General features: G+C 46.2%; 1 protein-coding gene across 4 annotated transcripts in view; it reads right to left on the bottom strand.

Moving 5' to 3' along the window:
• LOC308466731 (histone-arginine methyltransferase CARM1-like) overlaps positions 1–18,769 on the bottom strand; it is a gene marked incomplete at its 3' end in the record, with an annotated part of 59,643 nt that extends 40,874 nt beyond the window's left edge. For all 4 annotated transcript variants that reach the window (XM_080987871.1, XM_080987873.1, XM_080987872.1 and 1 more), the window contains exon 1: positions 18,580–18,769. In XM_080987871.1, coding sequence (XP_080843997.1) covers positions 18,580–18,754 — 175 coding nt within the window. In that variant the 5' untranslated portion in view covers positions 18,755–18,769. The remainder of the gene's footprint in view (positions 1–18,579) is intronic.
• Positions 18,770–19,532: the final 763 nt, after the last annotated feature.

The raw sequence follows: 19,532 nt of genomic DNA, 5'->3' as shown, positions 1-19,532 counted from the left end.
CTCAGCCAATAAAGCGAGATGAGTGCCGCAACCCCAGAGTCGGTCATGACTGGACCTAATGGTCAGGGGTCCCTTTACTTTTAAAGCACCAGCTCTGAGCTGTTCCTGGTGCAATTGCCTCAGGAAAGGACGATGTTCTCATTTATGAAGTCTCTAAGGAAATTTCACCTCCCCCCCGCCCCCCAATGCTCAGCAGTGTGAAAAACAACAAGAACGGATGTTTTAAAGAAGAGGAGTAATCTCTGGATGTACGTAGATCAGCAGCCAGGAGAAGGAATAGTAACCAAAGAAGAACTATTTTTAAAATCTATGTGGACACAGCAAACCCGGCAGCAAAGAAGAGTTTAAGGGATGAATTGGATTTGGAAGAATAAACTCCCAATTGGGGCATCTGGAGATATTATATGTTGAAGGAATTGCGGGAAGGACTAAATTATGTGCAGCAGACAGAAAATAAAATAGTAATGAAAGAATTGTGGAATAGATAAAAATAAAATGCAGCATAGAAGGGATCTTTTCAGAGGACCAGGAAACCTTTTATAAAGGGAAGTATCACTAGGGGTGTTATTTTCCTGCAGGAGAAGGAGGAATTTGAGTGGTTTATTCACGTTTCCCTCCTTGAGGTTCCTATTAATATGGACTTTGTTGGCAGCCAGCTTAACCTGTGCTTTTGAGGGGATTCTTCTTCTTTCTGAAGTAAGTAAAGGTAAAGGGACCCCTGACCATTAGGTCCAGTCGCGGACAACTCTGGGGTTGCAGCGCTCATCTCGCTTTATTGGCCAAGGGAGCCGGCATACAGCTTCTGGGTCATGTGGCCAGCATGACTAAGCCACTTCTGTCGAACCAGAGCAGCACACAGAAACGCCGTTTACCTTCCCGCTGGAGCGGTACCTATTTATCTACTTGCACTTTGACATGCTTTTGAACTGCTAGGTTGGCAGGAGCAGGGACCGAGCAATGGGAGCTCACCCTGTTGCAGGGATTCGAACTGCCGACCTTCTGATAGGCAAGTCCTAGGCTCTGTGGTTTAACCCACAGCACCACCTGCATCCCTTAGCGCCACCTGCGTCCCTCTTTCTGAAGTACTTTCCCCCAAAATGAGAAAAATGTTTCTTTAAGCATCTTTAGATGTGGAGGCCCATTCAAAGAAGCAGTCCCCCCTGCACACGGCAAGGTGGTACAACTGCACGGAGCGTGTTTGTGTAGCATTTTCTGAGGAAATAATCACAGGCGTGGGAATAAGGAGACAGACTGTTCAGATCTGGGCTGAACCAAGCGAGGACGTTCTTTGAATCAGGCAAATGACATGACATTCTTGTCTTCAATTCTCTGCCACAAAAGGGAGAATCAAACATCAAGGGGCAGCACAGGACTGAACTGGTGTAACGGCACATCAGAAAACCCTGGGCATCGTTGCAAAGAAGCGACCTTCTCGAAAAGCACACAATTCCCTCAAAATGTAGATGAAGTTAACATTCCTGATCTGCTGTATTTCTTCTGCTTGATGGAGAAACATTCTCCCTGAATTCCATCCAAACTCAGAGCAACCACACCAATAATTTTTCCATTAGGAGAAAGACGCCATACGAAACTCCTTCATTAGTTTCTGCAAGTGGAGCCAATGTGATTCCTTCTCTTTGTAATTCGTAATTCTTTGACACATCATTACGGTCTTCAGACAAAAACATCTTGGAGATCCCGGGCCACAGAGAGGTTAGGCTGGCCTCAACCAGAGCCAGGGCTTTTTCGGCTGTGGCTCCGATCTGGTGGAACGTTCTGCCACAAGAGACTAGGGCCCTGCGGGACTTGACATCTTTCCGCAGGGCCTGCAAGACAGAGCTGTTCCACCAGGCCTTTGGCAAGGACACAACCTGACCCCCTCCTTTGGCAATCCTCACAGAGCCCAATGGTTGCCATTAATTTGATTTGAACTGATTTTATAATGAAATGATTTTAGAATGTTGTATCATTTTACTGTTGTTAGCCGCTCTGAGCCCGGCTTCGGCTGGGGAGGGCGGGATATAAATAAATTATTATTATTATTATTATTGCTACAGCTGTTTTAATCCTTCATGGCACATCATGAGAAATGTCTAATCTGAAACACGGTCATCTAACTGCTTGCAATCTAGGCTGCTTTTCTTCCCCCAGGTACTTTTCTAAGAATAAAACTGCCATTTGTTGCCCTGCAGTTCATTTACTCCTTTCTTCCATCAACATGGAGCTGCTGCTCCAGAATAGTGTAAAAGTTTCTGCCTCCCCCCAACCACCAGGAGAAGGAACAACTTCTTCAAAAAGGAAGCTCAACGTTGCACTCATGATTTGGTCTTCATGGCACAATAATACTACAAGACATAATTCACAGGTCTTTTTCTCAGTCTTGCTTAGTGAATGCCTATGGTCATAAAATCTACTGATATTTTATCACCACTATAATAAAATAATGATATAAAAAAAGCAGAGACATCACCTTACCAACAAAGGTCTGTTGGTAGTTCAAGCTATGGTTTTCCCAGTAGTGATGTATGGAAGTGAGAGCTGGACCATAAAGAAGGCTGATCACCGAAGAATTGATGCTTTTGAATTATGGCGCTGGAGGAGACTCTTGAGAGTCCCAAGGACTGCGAGAAGATCAAACCTCTCCATTCTTAAGGAAATCAGCCCTGAGTGCTCACTGGAAGGACAGATCATGAAGCTGAGGCTCCAATACTGTGGCCACCTCATGAAAAGAGAAGACTCCCTGGAAAAGACCCTGATGTTGGGAAATATGGAGGGCACAAGGAGAAGGGGATGACAGAAGACGAGATGGTTGGACAGTGTTCTTGAAGCTACCAGCATGAGTTTGACCAAACTGCGGGAGGCAGTGGAAGACAGGAGTGCCTGGCATGCTCTGGTCCATGGGGTCACGAAGAGTCGGACACGACTAAACGACTAAACAACAACATAATAAAAGGGGCGGAGACATAATAGCTATAACTATCTGCAAATGGTTTTACAAGATGCAAAGCTAGCACGTAGTTTGAGACCCACAGATGCAAGCCATCTTGTTGCTTACTTATTTTTGGCAGAAAGAAGAAGATATATGTTTAGCTCACCATGCAAAAACTATTTTTTCCTATTCTATAGGAAAAGAACTGTCATAGTTGAATGCTAGAATATATAATTAACTTGTCTGAATATCCACTAATTTACCAGGCGCACAAAAGCAGGGGGGACAAAAGGAGTTTTTGCACAAAAGTGACATCTGATTAAGACACTAATATTTTGCATAGCTGCTGTCAAACTGTCTGTCTGGATTCAAAATCTATTAGAGCTTTGATATCCTGTTCAAATGCTACAGAAAACCAGAGATTTCTGTGTGGGAGGTTAGGCTGCAGAAAAGGAGCCTCACTCATTGATCAAGAGAGCAGCCCTGTAGAAATAGGTTACAACTAACCTAAGAGAAGGATGAGATGGTGAGCACCAAGATCTATAACTGTCGACTGTGTTAGAAACTCCTATCTATAAGCTAAGTGCCAAATGGCTCCTTAAACCAGGGTTACAGTTGCCAAAACGGAATATCTAGTTGCCATCTTGGGACCAGACGGCTCAAAAGTTGTATTTTTCAATGTGACTTTTTAGTTCCTGAAATTCATTATGATTGTGAGAAAATATGAGAGCTGGAATTCTACAGGATGTGTTGCTCGGGTGTGACAACAGTCCAGATCCATGGATCCCCAGGCACGCACCTCAGGTGCAATCCTGGCGCCTGGGCATCTTCCCTTGCTTGCAAGTGGACAATAAAAAGGTAAAGGGACCCCTGACCATTAGGTCCAGTTGTGGCCGACTCTGGGGTTGTGGCGCTCATCTCACTTTATTGGCTGAGGGAGCCAGCGTACAGCTTCCGGGTCATGTGGCCAGCATGACTAAGCCGCTTCTGGCAAACCAGAGCAGCGCACGGAAACGCCGTTTACCTTCCCGCTGGAGTGGTACCTATTTATCTACTTGCACTTTGACGTGCTTTCGAACTGCTAGGTTGGCAGGAGCAGGGACCGAGCAACGGGAGCTCACCCCATCGCGGGGATTCGAATCACCAACCTTCTGATCAGCAAGTCCTAGGCTCTGTGGTTTAACCCACAGCGCAATAGCCAGGTACAAAATGCTCCTGGCGCCTGGCGAATTTCAAACACTGCTGGACAAGACAGAATGTGATTTTGTAGTTTTTTTCTCTGTGCTGCACGGTATAATAATATGCCGTGTTAGATAGCAGCTGAATCTACCCAGATTGGGTCTCTGATCTGAACTGCCAAACCTGATTACAAAGCAAGTCTTGGATCTGCCAATCACTCATCAAACTGGTGGGCAGGGTTTGCGACCCGGTGCGGGCTTCCTGTGCCTGGGTTTGCTTGCTGGCCGTTGCTCCGCCCCCTCTCCGCCTAGCCAATTGGATGCTGGCTGGGGGGCGGAACGAGGGCCAGGTAGGGCAGGCTCCAGCAAACCATCTCTCCAGCCGGTCTTTGGAGCCAATGCTTCTGCTCTGGACATGCTGCTGCCAACCCCACCTGTGAACACATTAGCTGAATATGAATACAGTGGTGCCCCGCAAGACGAATGCCTCGCAAGACGGAAAACCCGCTAGATGAAAGGATTTTCCGTTTTGGAGGTGCTTCGCAAAACGAATTTCCTATGGGCTTGCTTCGCAAGACGAAAATGTCTTGCGAGTTCCTGCGGGGTTTTTTTCCTCCCCCCCCCTTTTTCCCAAGCCGCTAAGCCGCTTATCAGCTGATCCCTAAGCCGCTAAACCGCTTAACAGCTGATCGCTAAGCCGCTTATCAGCTGACCCGCTAAGCCGCTTAACAGCTGATCCGTTAAGCCACTAAGCCGCTTATCAGCTGATCCGCTAAGCCGCTTAACAGCTGATCCGTTAAGCCACTAAGCCGCTTATCAGCTGATCCGCTAAGCCGCTTAACAGCTGATCCGTTAAGCCACTAAACCGCTTATCAGCTGATCCGCTAAGCCCGCTAAGCCGCTAATAGCGCTAATCCGCTAAACCGCTAATGGGCTTGCTTCGCAGGTGTGATGGCCTGGGATTCCGATTCGGAGGATGAAACAGAGGAATCCCAGCCTGCACAGGAGTCCCCGCCTCCAGGGCCGGCTGAACTGGGGCAAGGCCTAGATGCTGAAGAGCCTGCACCTGTGGCAGTGCATCAGGAGCTGGCCCCAGGTGAAGCCCTTCTGGCCCCAGAGGGGCTTGATGACTCAGTGGCCACAGGTGAGCCTCCTCCAGGGCCCAGTAACCCTTCGGCCTCTCCTGATCTGCAGAGGCTTAGGGCAGAGAGGCGAAGGGAACTGGTTGCCCCCAGGAGGAGTGCTCGCCTTAAGGCCAGAGGAGGCGGGGCTCCTGGGGACCGGGACCGCCCCTGGCCTTAGAAGAGGATAAAAGCCCAGTCAGCCCGGCCCCAGGTTGCGGGAGCAACGTCGTTGTTGGCTTCGGACCTTCCTGTGTTCCTGATCCCTGCTCGGCCTCCTGTTCCTGACTATCCGGTACTCCTGTTCCCTGCTCGGCTTCCTGTTCCTGACTATCCGGTACTCCTGTTCCCTGCTCGGCTTCCTGTTCCTGACTATCCGGTACTCCTGTTCCCTGCTCGGCCTCCTGTTCCCGACCATCCGGTGTTCCTGTTCCCTGCACAGCCTCCTGTTCCAGCGTTCCTGTTCCCCGCCCGGCTCTCTGCCTCGGACCTTGCCCCTCTTCGTGTGGACTCTGCTACACCCAAGGTACCTTACCCCCGGGACCAGCACAGCAAGACGAAAAAACCCGCAAGACGAAGAGACTCGCGGAACGGATTCTTTTCGTCTTGCGAGGCACCACTGTATCTAACTGCATCTGTAACATTGGCTCAAGCTACACAAGGCTGGCTGCTGGATGTCAGGTGCCAATGCGGAAGAACTCCAGCAGCGTCTAGGCTTCAAGAAGCGCTGTGGCGTGCCGTCAGAGTCACACATGTTAACCTTTGCATGAAGGCATAACCCCAATAAATAAGTAGAGCTTCTTTTCCTCCCAAAGGAGCTTTCATTTACAGGAGAAAACTGGCAGAAGCCTTTTAGTGTAAGAGCTACGGACCATGTCTGGCGGGAGACTGGAAATCATTACAAGGTTGGGGTGGGGAGTAATAAACTCGACAGAGAGGCCCCCAGGTGCCACCTGCTTCCTGCCGCACAGTGTCGGACGACCAAGATTAAAAGAAAGCAATGAATATGCATTGCTGGTTTTAAAATTAAACATTGATCAGGCAAAAAAAGAAAAATAATTCGAAGAAAAGGGGAAGGTGGAATTTTAGAACAGGAACACAGCTCTGCTTCAGATGGTTCAATGAATAATCCATCTGCTCTGCCCCAGGCCTCATCTGTACCGAAGGCAAAAGAAAATATAAGTAAGAGCAGCCTGAGTCTCAAGGTAAAGCCACCAGCACAGCACCCTGACAGCAAAGCTTGCCCGTTTTATTAGTTTTACCAGATTCAAACACAAAAGTAGCTTAAAACAAATATTTCAATGTGCAGTGGCATCATTTGCAATACCTTAATATCCTTCACTGCAAATGGCATATATTAATGGGGGGATGTTGTTCTGCTACACGCATAAAAGCACTGATAAATATTTGCCAAATAGGCTAAAATGGATAAACACGCTTGTGTGTCAGTGATCTATGCTGCAAATTTAGTAATTAGAAAATCGGGGGACATTTGCAGCCACAAAAATTGAGAATATGTTTCAGCAACAACAGTGCTCACTTTCCTTACAGGAGGGTTAGAAGACACACAACACACAGCTTCATTTTCTAAAAACTGAAGTTGACACTTTTTTTATTAATACTAAATGCTGATGTTTGCGTGTAATAAAAACCTTAATGAAAAACTCCTGAGGAACAAGTTGTGCCTAACTTTGCTTTCACAGCTCAATGATATTTGAAATGAAAACTCTTTATCCCTTTGCTGAAAGTCTGTCTAGACTGTGCTTGTTTACTTGAAAAACAGATTTATCTGCAAGATCTATACTTCCATACACATGTCTCCACTTTATTTTCCAAGAGGAACTGGTTATTTCTCTTACTCTCCTCTGGGTTCCATGTATTAAGATGTCAGGTGTGCTATAGCAGACTTAACTGTGGTTAAACAAATACCATATGCACATGGGCAACAAAGGAGAACAAAAATTTCAGCCAGACATAGCAAAGCTCCAAGTCAGATATATCACAAGTTGCAAGAACTGTAGCTTTCAAAAATGTGTTTGTCTGTTTAACTTTTTGTTCATTTTATATATCCACAACAAACACAATGGGATAAACAGACGAATTTACCATCACCAGAATAAAAAGCTTAACACATATACATTATATTCTATGACTTCATTTACTTCTCTCTCTCTTACATTTTTTTCCTTCCTTACAACGCATTTTAAAAATGGGAGAAAATCTAAAATGAGGCATAATGGCAAAGAAAATTATTCAAACCTTTTAAAAAATAAGAAAGAGATTGGATAGAGGCAAACAAGTACCCAGTACTTGTCATGGAATGTGGGACTCATATCTGAAGTTAGTACAGTGGTACCTCGGGTTAAGTACTTAATTCATTCCGGAGGTCCGTTCTTAACCTGAAACTATTCTTAACCTGAAGCACCACTTTAGCTAATGGGGCCTCCTGCTGCTGCCGCGCCGCTGGAGCACGATTTCTGTTCTCATCCTGAAGCAAAGTTCTTAACCCGAGGTACTATTTCTGGGTTAGCAGAGTCTGTAACCTGAAGCGTATGTAACCTGAGGTGCCACTGTAGTGGCAAAAGACACACACCTAAGTTGGTATCAAGGGAAACAATTTGTCCGATGTTCTTGAAATAAGGGTTATTAATTGTTGTCACCCAGTAAGGCAGGGATCATAGTGCTCCAATAACCCTGAGATAACTGGAGACATTGTCTCTGTAAGGGGAGGCTCTTTGGTCAGCCTTGTAAAAAGAGAATTGCAAGGGGTCACCAACATCGGCCTCTCCAGATATTGGACTGCCACTTCCATCATCCCTGACCATGGGCCAAGGGGGGGGGGGGGAGAGACTGAGGACTTGCTTATTTGAGATTGTTATCGTGACATTACTGATGTATTTTTATGTCACTTGTAAGTCACATTGAAAGGATGTGTGTCCTGGAAGGCAGAATACTGTATAAATAAGTTAAATAAATGTGTGCCTTTAAAAATAATGTGCTGTTTGCATCCACAACAGTGTGTGTGTGTGTGTGTTGGGGGCTTTTAGAATGAAAGGGTTGACCATCGCAGCCTGGCCCAATCGGAATTGCCATGCCCAACAATCACTGGGTATATTTTTAAAAGAATTAAGACTAGATCAAGTATTTGCATATCTCCTAGTTTGACCCCATACTGTACATCTTGAAATGAACCTTAAATATGTATCCAGTTTGTGTCACTGGCTGCTTCTTCCCCTAGTTTCCACAATAACATTCTGACAAACAATACAAAAAGAAGCAGCAAATTTGTAACACTCTCCGCTGGTGGTGTTTTAATGATTGAAAGCTTCTGCCCAGAGAAAACAGTGGATTGATTTGCCAGACACAACTGGTGTTTGTGGTATGATACAATTATATTAGATTAGCATGATTTTGACATGCACTTCTACTCTGTGGTTACACATCAAATCCCTACTTTCCTTTAGGCATATTTTGCAAGAAAGCGTGTTAGAGGAGCTCTCCAAAAATAGGAAACAGCGACAAGAAGAGCACGTCTTGCTGCAAAAATCTGAAGACACCACAGCTCTTGCTTACAAAGGAATATGATGCAGCCGTTTCATGCAGGAAAATAAACGCTAAAATGCGGCACAACAGCAGGGCAAGTTTGGCATGGTTCTGCAGCAAAAACCAGCAGCTGGTATGCAAGCAGCAAGAACAAGGCTTCAGGACAAAAGATTGCCAGTATAGGAGAGACAAAGTTCTATCATCCAGATTTTCATATTATGTTTTCATTCTCCTGTGATCCAATTTAGGTTAGGAGGATGAACATTTTAGATGAGCTATAGTCAATGCTAGTCCTACTCAGAGTTGATCCACTGAAAAGACTAACTTACTGTAGGTCCACTGATTTCAGTGGGTCTACTCTTGAGTAGGAACGCGGGTGGCACTGTGGGTTAAACCACAGAGCCTAGGACTTGCTGATCAGAAGGTCGGCGGTTCGAATCCCCGCGACGGGGTGAGCTCCCATTGCTCGGTCCCTGCTCCTGCCAACCTAGCAGTTCAAAAGCACGTCAAAATGCAAGTAGATAAATAGGTACTGCTCTGGCGGGAAGGTAAACGGTGTTTCCATGCGCTGCTCTGGTTCGCCAGAAGCGGCTTAGCCATGCTGGCCACAAGACCTGGAAGCTGTACGCCGGCTCCCTTGGCCAATAAAGCAAGATGAGCGCCGCAACCCCAGAGTTGTCCACGACTGGACCTAATGCTCAGGGGTCCCGTTACCTTTACCTTACTCTTGAGTAAAACCTAGTTGGCTACAAACTAGGAGTTTTATGGCTGCTATCCCAGCATACACAATTTACTGGGGAAAGTCTCACTGAATGCCATGTGGGGCTGATGTTCGAGGCTGATGTGCACAGAATTGCAGGACCTGGGAGTGAAGCCCACTGGACTCTGTTGAACTTCTCAGCCGGCACAAATAAGAGTGTATTGCTATTCAAATTTCATGTAAGCCTTCAATAGGATCTGAAAGTGATCTTCCTTTATCTGATTTTGTCTACTTCTGTACATCATTTTTTTTCTTCTGAAACTATAAGGTTCTCAGCCAACATTAATATGTGCTCCAAAGACAGAAGCACATGGAATCTGTTGACCCTTACATTTATTTACTCTTAATTATGATATTAAAGATTAAAGCACGTTTATGCCCTTCAAGAGATTATGATACTTTAAGAAGAAGAAAATCTATTTTCTCCTACAATTCTCATATACCATCAGAAGAGGAAACTATCTTGGGTTACATACGCTTCAGGTTACATACGCTTCAGGTTACAGACTCCGCTAACCCAGAAATAGTGCTTCAGGTTAAGAACTTTGCTTCAGGATGAGAACAGAAATTATGTTCCGGTGGCATGGCAGCAGCAGGAGGCCCCATTAACTAAAGTGGTGCTTCAGGTTAAGAACAGTTTCAGGTTAAGTACGGACCTCTGGAACAAATTAAGTACTTAACCTGAGGTACTTCCTGAAGTCTGACTAAATTCAACCACACATAGCTCTAAAATTGATTTTCTTTCACTGCAGCAGATTTACAGCTCAGTTATGCAGACGCTGCTTCGTTGACTTTAATCGGACAACACCTGGTTAAATGTAGCCAAGAGAAGGCACTTTCTTGCCTGGGCTGGCCAGTTCGCAGAGATCCTTTGCTCAGTTGCTCTGCAGTCTGCACTCATCCCTCAGGTGACACCCAAAGGAAGGGCCTTCTCTGCTCTGGGAGAAGTCAGGCAAGCAGCCACCCTGGACTGCTTTCGGGCACTTACTAAAGCCTTGTTTATGTGCTCATGCAATTGCTATGTTATCACCTAAAGGTAAAGGTAAAGGGACCCCTGACCATTAGGTCCAGTCGTGACCAACTCTGGGGTTGCGGCACTCATCTCGCTTTATTGGCTGAGGGAGCCGGCGTGCAGCTTCTGGGTCATGTGGCCAGCATGACAAAGCCGCTTCTGGCGAACCAGAGCAGTGCACAGAAACGCCGTTTACCTTCCTGCCAGAGTGGTACCTATTTATCTACTTGCACTTTGACATGCTTTCGAACTGCTAGGTTGGCAGGAGCAGGGACCGAGCAACGGGAGCTCACCCCGTCACAGGGATTCAAACCGCCGACCTTCTGATCAACAAGTCCTAGGCTCTGTGGTTTAACCCACAGCACCACCCGCATCTCTTATGTTATCACCTAGCTCTTAGCATTTGCATTTTCCTACTGTGGATTTCCCATTTTATTAGTTTTATTGCACTGAAAGGTGTTACCGGTGTCTACATAAATCCTGTACGGATGCAGTTGCCAGACAGAGACTTTTTGGTCCTCTCAGGCACGTAACTGCCTTGTGGGCTTTCTACTGGCACAAAATGAGCTGTTTTCAATGTTTTGTATCACTGGGGGTTACTATTGTTTCCTTGGTATATGTTTTAAATCCAGCACATTATGAGCAGCCTAGACAACACGACAACACTGTGTAAAAATATAACAACTAACAGTAAACTGAGTGAGGCACCCACGGTTATTAATTGCATCCCGTCCTCAAATGAAAAGTCTGTTAATTGGTGGATACAAAGTATATTTTACACGGATGGAAGGAAAGCGCCCCCCACCGTTATTCTAGAGCATCCTGAACAACAAACCTGCCAAGGGATCAAGAGAGAATGAGCAGAATGTTGAAGACTCGGAAAGATTGTGGAAAACTGACTTGAAATTAACAGATTGCTCTCTGTTGAAAGGAAATTATATGAAAATGATGTACAGATGGTACATAACACCAGTGCAAATAGGAAGAATGTACAAAACTGCTTCAGATATATGTTGGAAATGTAAGGAAAAAGGAGGGACCTTTTATCATATGTGGTGGGATTATTGTAAAATTAAAAAATTCTAGGAAATGATATATAATGGATTGAAGAAAATGTTCCAATTAACATTTGTAAAAAAACCCGAAGCCTTTCTGTTAGGGATTGTAGGAAAAGACCTGCCAGGGAAATTGAAAAACATTTTCATGTTTGCGACAACGGCAGCAAGAGTCTTAATAGCACAGGGATGGAAGAATGAAGAAGTCCCAACCAAAGAACTGTGGCAAGAGAAACTGATGGACTATGCGGAATTGGCAAAACTGACATATAAACTACATGATAAGGACAACTGTGATTTTAAGGAAGAATGGGAACCCTTTACAAAGTACCTAAAGAAACAACAAAACGAACTGGGCTCCTTGGCAGGTTTTGAATAAATACTCACAAACTTTTTAGTGATAATAGCCAGTCAGATAAATTAAGGATCTATACAATTTTGTAACATGCAGAGAATAACATTTGTTGATAAACCAGAGAGAGGAGCTGAGGGAAGTCTGGGGGGGGGGTTACTTTATGGGGAGGGGGGGAAATAGGGGGGGAATTAAGGATATGTTTTTTGATAAAATGTTTTGTTGAAATTCCTAATAAAAAATATTTTTTTAAAAAAAGAGAGAGAATGAGCAGAATGATTTGGAAAGTCACCGGCGAAGGATGAAAATGTTGCATGTGAACATGTCCTGTGTGACACAAGCAAATATAGTTTTCTACTATACTATACAATAAAGATAAAACACTTTCACATGTTTAGCCTGGAAAACTAACAATCTAATCACAAATACAGACATTTGTGTACAGATGGTGATAAACCACCTTGCCAACAGCTCCCCCCCCCCCCCATTCTGGGTAATTCAGGAGGTGAGACAGGCATGACCTTTAAAAACTCATGTTTACCTAAGCTTTTCTGGGCACGAGCTTTCCTTTCCTTTTGTGATATAACGCTGTGGTTTTAATCTTGTTTTTATCCACGCTTAAAGATAATTTTACTGAATGTTGTTTGCATTTTTATTGCCACTGAAATTAACTGTAAATTGCTTGGAGATCTTTTTGCTATACCTATATAAAATTTCTGGAAATAAATAAGAGAACGGAATGCTGAATGAGCAAGTCATAATTGCTCTTGCACACACGGAGTCTGTGAACATAGCCTCAGCCATGAGCTCACTGTGCAAAGAGACCACGTACAACTGACATCAGAAGTCTGCTTTTTCTTATGTGCTTTGCCAGAAACCATTTTTGCATAGTGTGCATTGGCTGGTCTTTGTATCCATCACAAATTTAGCTTCCCCCATTCTCCAAACAGTTTTAAAGTGTTTTAAACTGTGTAGAAAACAAACAAACAGCAGCTGACATAATTTCCGTGTGTTTGCTGCACTGGGAGTGAGGGGCATTGTGATTCTTCTTCAGAAGAGAACCATATGTAGGCAGAAAGACACCTATTACCAGCCACATGCTTGAATTAATCATATGATGGGTTGGTACAACACTCACATGAAGAATGTTAGCCCATAAAGGAATTTATTCCAGCACATCAGCTTAACACATAGTATTATTTCAATTTTTTGCATTGAAATATATCTTTTAATGTGCTGGCTGAATCGTTTTAAGTTGGCAATCAGTGATGAGGCTGAACATTACAACTCAAAATAATATTGCCAAAATAATAATTTCCATTCTGTTTAATGACAGTTTTGTTCTTGCTAATAATAATAATTAATAATAATTTTATTGTTTATACCTTGCCCTTCTGGCTGGGTTTCCCCAGCCACTCTGGGCGGCTCACAGCATATATTGAAACATAATAAAACATCACACATTAAAAACTTCCCTATACAGGGCTGCCTTCAGATGTCTTCTAAAAGTTGTTTATTTCCTTGACCTCTGATGGGAGGGCATTTCACATGGCAGGTGCCACCACTGAAAGGCCCTCTGCCTGGTTCCCTGTGGCTTCACTTCTTGCAGGGAGGGAACCGCCAGAAGACCCTCTGAGCTGGAACTCCATGTCTGGGCTGGACAACAGGGGTGCTTAATGTGTTTAATTTGTTGGAAGCCACCCGGAGTTGCTGAGACAACCCAGTCAGATGGGCAAACAACAACAATTATTATTAATCAGTGCTTCTTTTAGGGGATACAGTACCAGCATCTCTTTTGTTGTTGTTAAAAACTGTGGCACTTACTGTAACAACTTTAGGTAATTTAGATACCTCCTCATACTTCAAATAAATCTCTAAGAAATTTACAATTTTATTAAAATATTTCAAATGCAATAAATACAATTTTAATAACCACATTGTAAAGCAGCACAGATAAATTACACCAGATTCTCATAAACAACAACCATACTTTATATATGGGCAGGAATATTAGCAAAAGCACTGCATTTTGACTTAAGGTTCACTTTTTCTGGTTTTCCCAGCAGAAGTTTTGTATTTATTTCCATTTTTATTGCTTATTTCTTCATGGGAAATGCACAGAGATTAAAATGGGAAGCATCAAAAGAAGATTCTTAACAGACAGGCCGTTAAGAAAAGGATGTAACGATACATTCATTACAAAACAGATGCTACAAACAAGGTTTTGTAGCCAATGCTAGTCCTACTCAGAGGAGACCCAGGAAAATGAATGAGCCTCAGCTAGAAATGCCCATTATTTTCACTGGCTCTGCTAGGACAGCCCAAGGTAAAGGGCCATGCGTTCACAGGGACGTCACAGATCTGGCACCAAGAGTGTCCCTGAACACACAGATATACAACGTGATCAAAATAATGTTGCTAAAGGATAGTTTAATCTCATCCTCACGGCTTTTATTGTCAACGCAACTTTCCCTTGAGACGAATTAATATCTCATCCACCTGACAGCGACAACCATTTAAAACAGACTTCATCTGTGTGAAGAATCCCATGGCTCCTATGAATTCAGGCGAAACCAAGAGCTCCGGCATCGGGATCAATATTTGCCTCTGAGACACAAATTCTCTCTCTCCCCCTCCACATTCAGTACTCAAAAGCACAAAACAGCTGCTGTGTTTTCTCCTAAAGCCCTGGAAAGGCTGGCGCTGAAGTTTTCTGAAACACTTTCTGGTAAGATCACTGCTTCCATCATCTGTGAAAGAGCCGGCAAAGCATTTGGCATCCGCACGGCCGGATCCTGAGCATCAGAGCAGCATCCCAGGAGAAGCCGCTCCAGGCCAGGCGGGGAGAGACACTTCGGCTGCCACCCAGGGGCAGATTCTGCAGAAAAGGACTAGATCAGCAGGTCTTGGGGGTTCGTTTCCAGAACCTTTGAAGAAAACCTTCCCAAGTCACACACACATAATAATCCAGAAAACATTTCAGCTTTCTTCCTTAGCACAGAGAAGAGCCCCCTTCTTAGGGAGCATCTGCACTGATCACAAAATTAGGTTTGGCCCTCCATTAAGCACTTCAGAAAAACAGCCCACCTTGGCCAAAGGCACTTTGCTCCAATACAGCTCAGGGCTGCTATCCCCTTCGCTACAGAGGATTTTTTTAAAAGCGAATCCCCCCTGCAATCATTTCTCAAAAATTATCCCACATTTTTGAAATTTTTTATATATAATAAAATGTTTTGTACAAATCATGATGCTGGTAGGGAATCAACTTAAAAAAAGAAAAAAAGAATTCTTTTTAGAAAACAATCCAGTCTTCTTTGGCAACATATAAAAATTGCTCTAGTGTTGGGCATGCAGCTTATTTTTCTTGTTCAAACTAAAAGGATAATGCAACACACATGGCTGAAATTCTGCCTTTTAGTGTCTGACATCTTAAAATATTATTCTGTTTATTTGCAATGTTTATATCCTGCTGTATACTCAAGTATAGCTCAATATGGTTATTTTACGCCTCTAACGTTCCCCTAATAATGCTTTTGAGTATCTACTGTCATTTCTGCTATATTTTTAGCACAATCTTGATATTGGTAATGGAACATACTTTATTTCTCGCACATTTCAGAAGTCAAAAAGATTTCCACAGCAGCAGCAGCAGTCGAAGATAGTGCCGGCTCCAGGGAAAGACAAGTTGTGGCATGAAGTTGAACTGAACCTGTTTTCCTCACCCTGAGCCAAAACTTTCTGAAAGTCTTGCAGCGCCTTTTAGGGACCCCTACCTGCCTTTATGGGAGGCAGGTGGAGCTGTGGGTTAAACCACAGAGCCTAGGACTTGCCGATCAGAAGGTCAGAGGTTCGAATCCCCGCGACGGGGTGAGCTCCCGTTGCTCAGTACCTGTTCCTGCCAACCTAGCAGTTCGAAATCATGTCAACATACAAGTAGATAAATAGGTACTGTTCTGGCGGGAAGGTAAACGGCATTTCCGTGTGCTGCTCTGGTTCACCAGAAGTGGCTTAGTCATGCTGGCCACATGACTCGGAAGCTGTATGCCGGCTCTCTCGGCCAATAAAGCGAGATGAGCGTCCAGGAGTCGGTCACGACTGGACCTAATGGTCAGGGGTCCCTTTACCTTTACCTTTACCTGCCTTTAACCACCAAAGGATTCCCTCCCCCATCCGATCGCTTCACCCTGTTGCATAGCAGGATCCGCTCTGGACAAGAGGAGCCACAAATGGAGCTGAGTTATGAATACGGCTGAGCAATATCAGTCTTTTAAATAACGGTGTATCACTATATCACCAGCTAAACATCATGCTATAGTGATACATCACTATGTTGAAAAGGAAGGAACATCGGCCCTGCGAGGCTCTGGGGTGAAACCGCCACAGCTCCCTCCACCTCCAGTGCCCGGGGCAGGGAGGAAGCAGGCAAGCCCCACCGGCTGAAGGCTTCATCCTGCTCTGGGCCTCAGACCAGTCCTGGTCATTGATGCATCGCCCAGGCCTAGATACAAGCAGGCCGTAAGGGATGTACCCAGTTTGCAAAGCTCACCAGGCTATCAGTCACTTACGACCAAGTGAAGAAGCCCAGACGCCAGGATGTGCCTGATGTCTCCCTGTCTGGAGGTGCCTATACAACTTTCCAAACGGCAACCAGGCATTCCATTTTGGCGACTGTAACCTTGATTTAAGGAGCCACTTTGCACCTAGCTTATAGTTCTGAGTTTCTCCCACTGCCTGTGTGCCTCTTGAGGGTCCCACTCCATTTCCAGCCCCTGCACTTGGCTCCTTGGCTCTGATGCTCAAGCGCCACTTGGGACACGATGAACAGAAGATCCACAAAATATCTCTAACCCACTAAAGTACCTTAATACAAAAGCCCTGTGCTCTAGACAACGGAGAAAGCCCAGGTTCCCCATGTGCCAGAATGTTCTCAGGCCCATAACTGCCAGACAGCTGAAGTCCAGAGCAAAGGAAACACACTAAGAAAGAGGCACAGTAGCTTCTTCTAAACTGTGTTGCTTTCATTCACTCGTGAAATATACTCATAAGCCACGTTTTGGCCTTAGCAGCCGAAAATAAAAAATAAAACACTAATACGAAAATTAAGCAACAAACCAAATAAAGAACATGAACCACACACACACACACACACACACACATTTATATTAAGACCAAGAGGAATAGAATCAAATCTCCACCTATTAAAAACAAGTAAAAGCTGCCTGGAAGAGTAGGGGAGAGTCTAGGACAGGCACCCCCAACCTGCGCCCCTCCAGATGTTTTGGCCTACAACTCCCATGATCCCTAGCTAACAGGACCAGTGGTCAGGGATGATGGGAACTGTAGTCCAAAACATCTGGAGGGCCGAAGGTTGGGGCTGCCTGGTCTAGGAAATGCCTTGGTAGGGCATTCACAGCTGGGGTGCTGCCACAAAAAAGGCCCTGCTCTGTGTTTCCACCAACCTCAGCTCTCTAGAGGACAGAAGAAACTAAGAAGCCGACTAGAACACAGCACTTCCCCCCCTGCTCCCCCCCCCAGGGGTCCTTCCACAGCCCACCCACCACCAAGGCCTACACACTTGAGCTCAAAGCTTGCTTATGGGCTTCCCAGGAGTAACTGGCTGGCCACTGTGAGACCAGAATGCAGAACTAGGTGGACCTTTGGCCTCCTTCAGCTGCTCTCTTCTGTTCCTGGCTAGTCAAGAAGGCAGGGCATCCTTAGCAAGCCATGATGGCCAGGAAAAAGCCCCCAGCAGAGTCTCCTTGGGCTGGGCTGCCTGCCCTTTCCCCTGCCCTTCTCTCCCGCTTTGCAGCAGGCAAAAGCAGGTGCTCCTCTTGTTCCAAGCTGCTGTGATTGCTCTATTTGTTCACTTTTTAAAATGCAGTTAAGATAGGTGCCTCCTTAATGCAGGAGCAATCAAGTGCAAGTCCTCCATCTCGGACAGAAGCTCTCTGTTCAATGTCAGGCAGGAATCCTTCTGCAGGAGGGGTTAAGCCAAGTGAGGACTCACTAAGCTTTGAACATTCTGCACGACGGAGCTCCACAAACAGACTCCTTTAACCCTGCACATTTGTGTAATGCCATTCAGTCAGATAATAATAATAATAATAATAATAATAATAATAATAATAATTTATATGCTGCCTATCTGACTCAGGGTGGCTTCCAACACATTAAACCATTTGCCAGAACTGCAAAGAGATCACCGGAGATCACCTAGCTAACTCTGAGCATGGGCAGACTGCCCTTCAGTCCCCGGGAGTTACAAAACGCAGAGGGACCCTCTCCGATTCGGGATGGCAGAGCAGGGCTTCCGGGGAGAGTCTGCCTCTCCTTCGCTCTCCCCTTCCTTCTCCTGCCTCCCAGCTTCCCGGAGTGAAGACGCAACTCCGCGGGTGCGAGCTCAGCTCATCCTCCTCCTCGCCAACTGCCCATTCCACGGGAAAAGCGTAACGTGTGAACGGCTCCCCCCCCCAAGACCAGACACGCGTTTGATTTCTCCGAGAGCCTTTCGGACGTGACCCGCGAGGCAGCCCTTGCCGGTGCCTTGGGGGGACGCGCGGCTGGCCCTGCTGCAGCCCTTCCTTCCCTCCCCGCGCGCCCTTCCGCGCCCCTCCGCGCCGCTACTTCACCGTCGGTCACGGCCAGCTCGGCTTCTCCGTCTCGGGGCTGCAGCTGCAGGCGGAGCGCCTTGGCCCCGGCGCGGAGCAGGAGCGGCCCCTGCGCCAGCTGCTCCTCGCTCACCAGCCGCAGCTGCACCGCGAAGCGCGGCGCCGTCGGACAGGCCGACCCCGCCGGGGCAGCCATGCCGCCTCCTGCCCCGCGCACAGCCGAGGCGGCCGTGGCTCCTCCTCGCGCCAGACCCGCGGCAGCAGCGGGCGGACGAGCCTGGCGGGCACGAGCCTGGCGGCCACGCGCCGGCCGGGCTCCCCGTCGGAGGCGCCTCGCGCGGCCACGCAAAGCAAAGCAGCCTGCTTCGCTCCCGCTCCGCTTCCCCCAGCTAAGAAGCCGCGCGCGCGCGCGCGCGCACCAGCGCCCCCGACCCGTCCAGCGCAGCCCAAGTTGCGCTCCGTCGAGCTCCGCGTTGGCAGCAGCGACGCCCGGCGGCCGCCCCGGGAAGCGCGCTCTCGCTCGCTCTCGTGCGCCCCGCGGGACTGCAGCCGCGCAGGAGATGCGCCTTCTTGGCACGGGTAGCTGCGCAGCGCCCTCGGGGGACGGACGTGGCGCAGCAGCGCAGCGAGGGCGAGGGCAGCTGATCTTTGGCTTTCCTTGGCTTCTGAGCTTTGAGAAATGAGGCATGAGAAATGAGGACATAATATAATGTTTGAGGATTGGGAAAGATTGTGGAAGAAAGGGGTCAAGTTCAAGGCATGTACTGTGTTAAAGGAAAATATAATGAAAATGATGTACAGATTGTATTTGACTCCTGTAAAATTAGCAAAGATATATCCTAACTGTGACAATCTATGTTGGAAAGGTAAAGAAAAGGAAGGAACCTTTTATCATATGAGGTGGACCTGTCCCAAGGTGGAAAACTTCTGGGAAAAGATTTATAACGAATTGGAAAAAAATGTTGAAATATACA

Source organism: Podarcis pityusensis, assembly GCF_964106645.2.
Source record: "Podarcis pityusensis genome assembly, chromosome: 17".
Classification (NCBI taxonomy): Eukaryota; Metazoa; Chordata; class Lepidosauria; order Squamata; family Lacertidae; genus Podarcis; species Podarcis pityusensis.
Note: the sequence above shows the minus strand (reverse complement) of the source record. Positions and strands in the feature narration are given on the sequence as shown.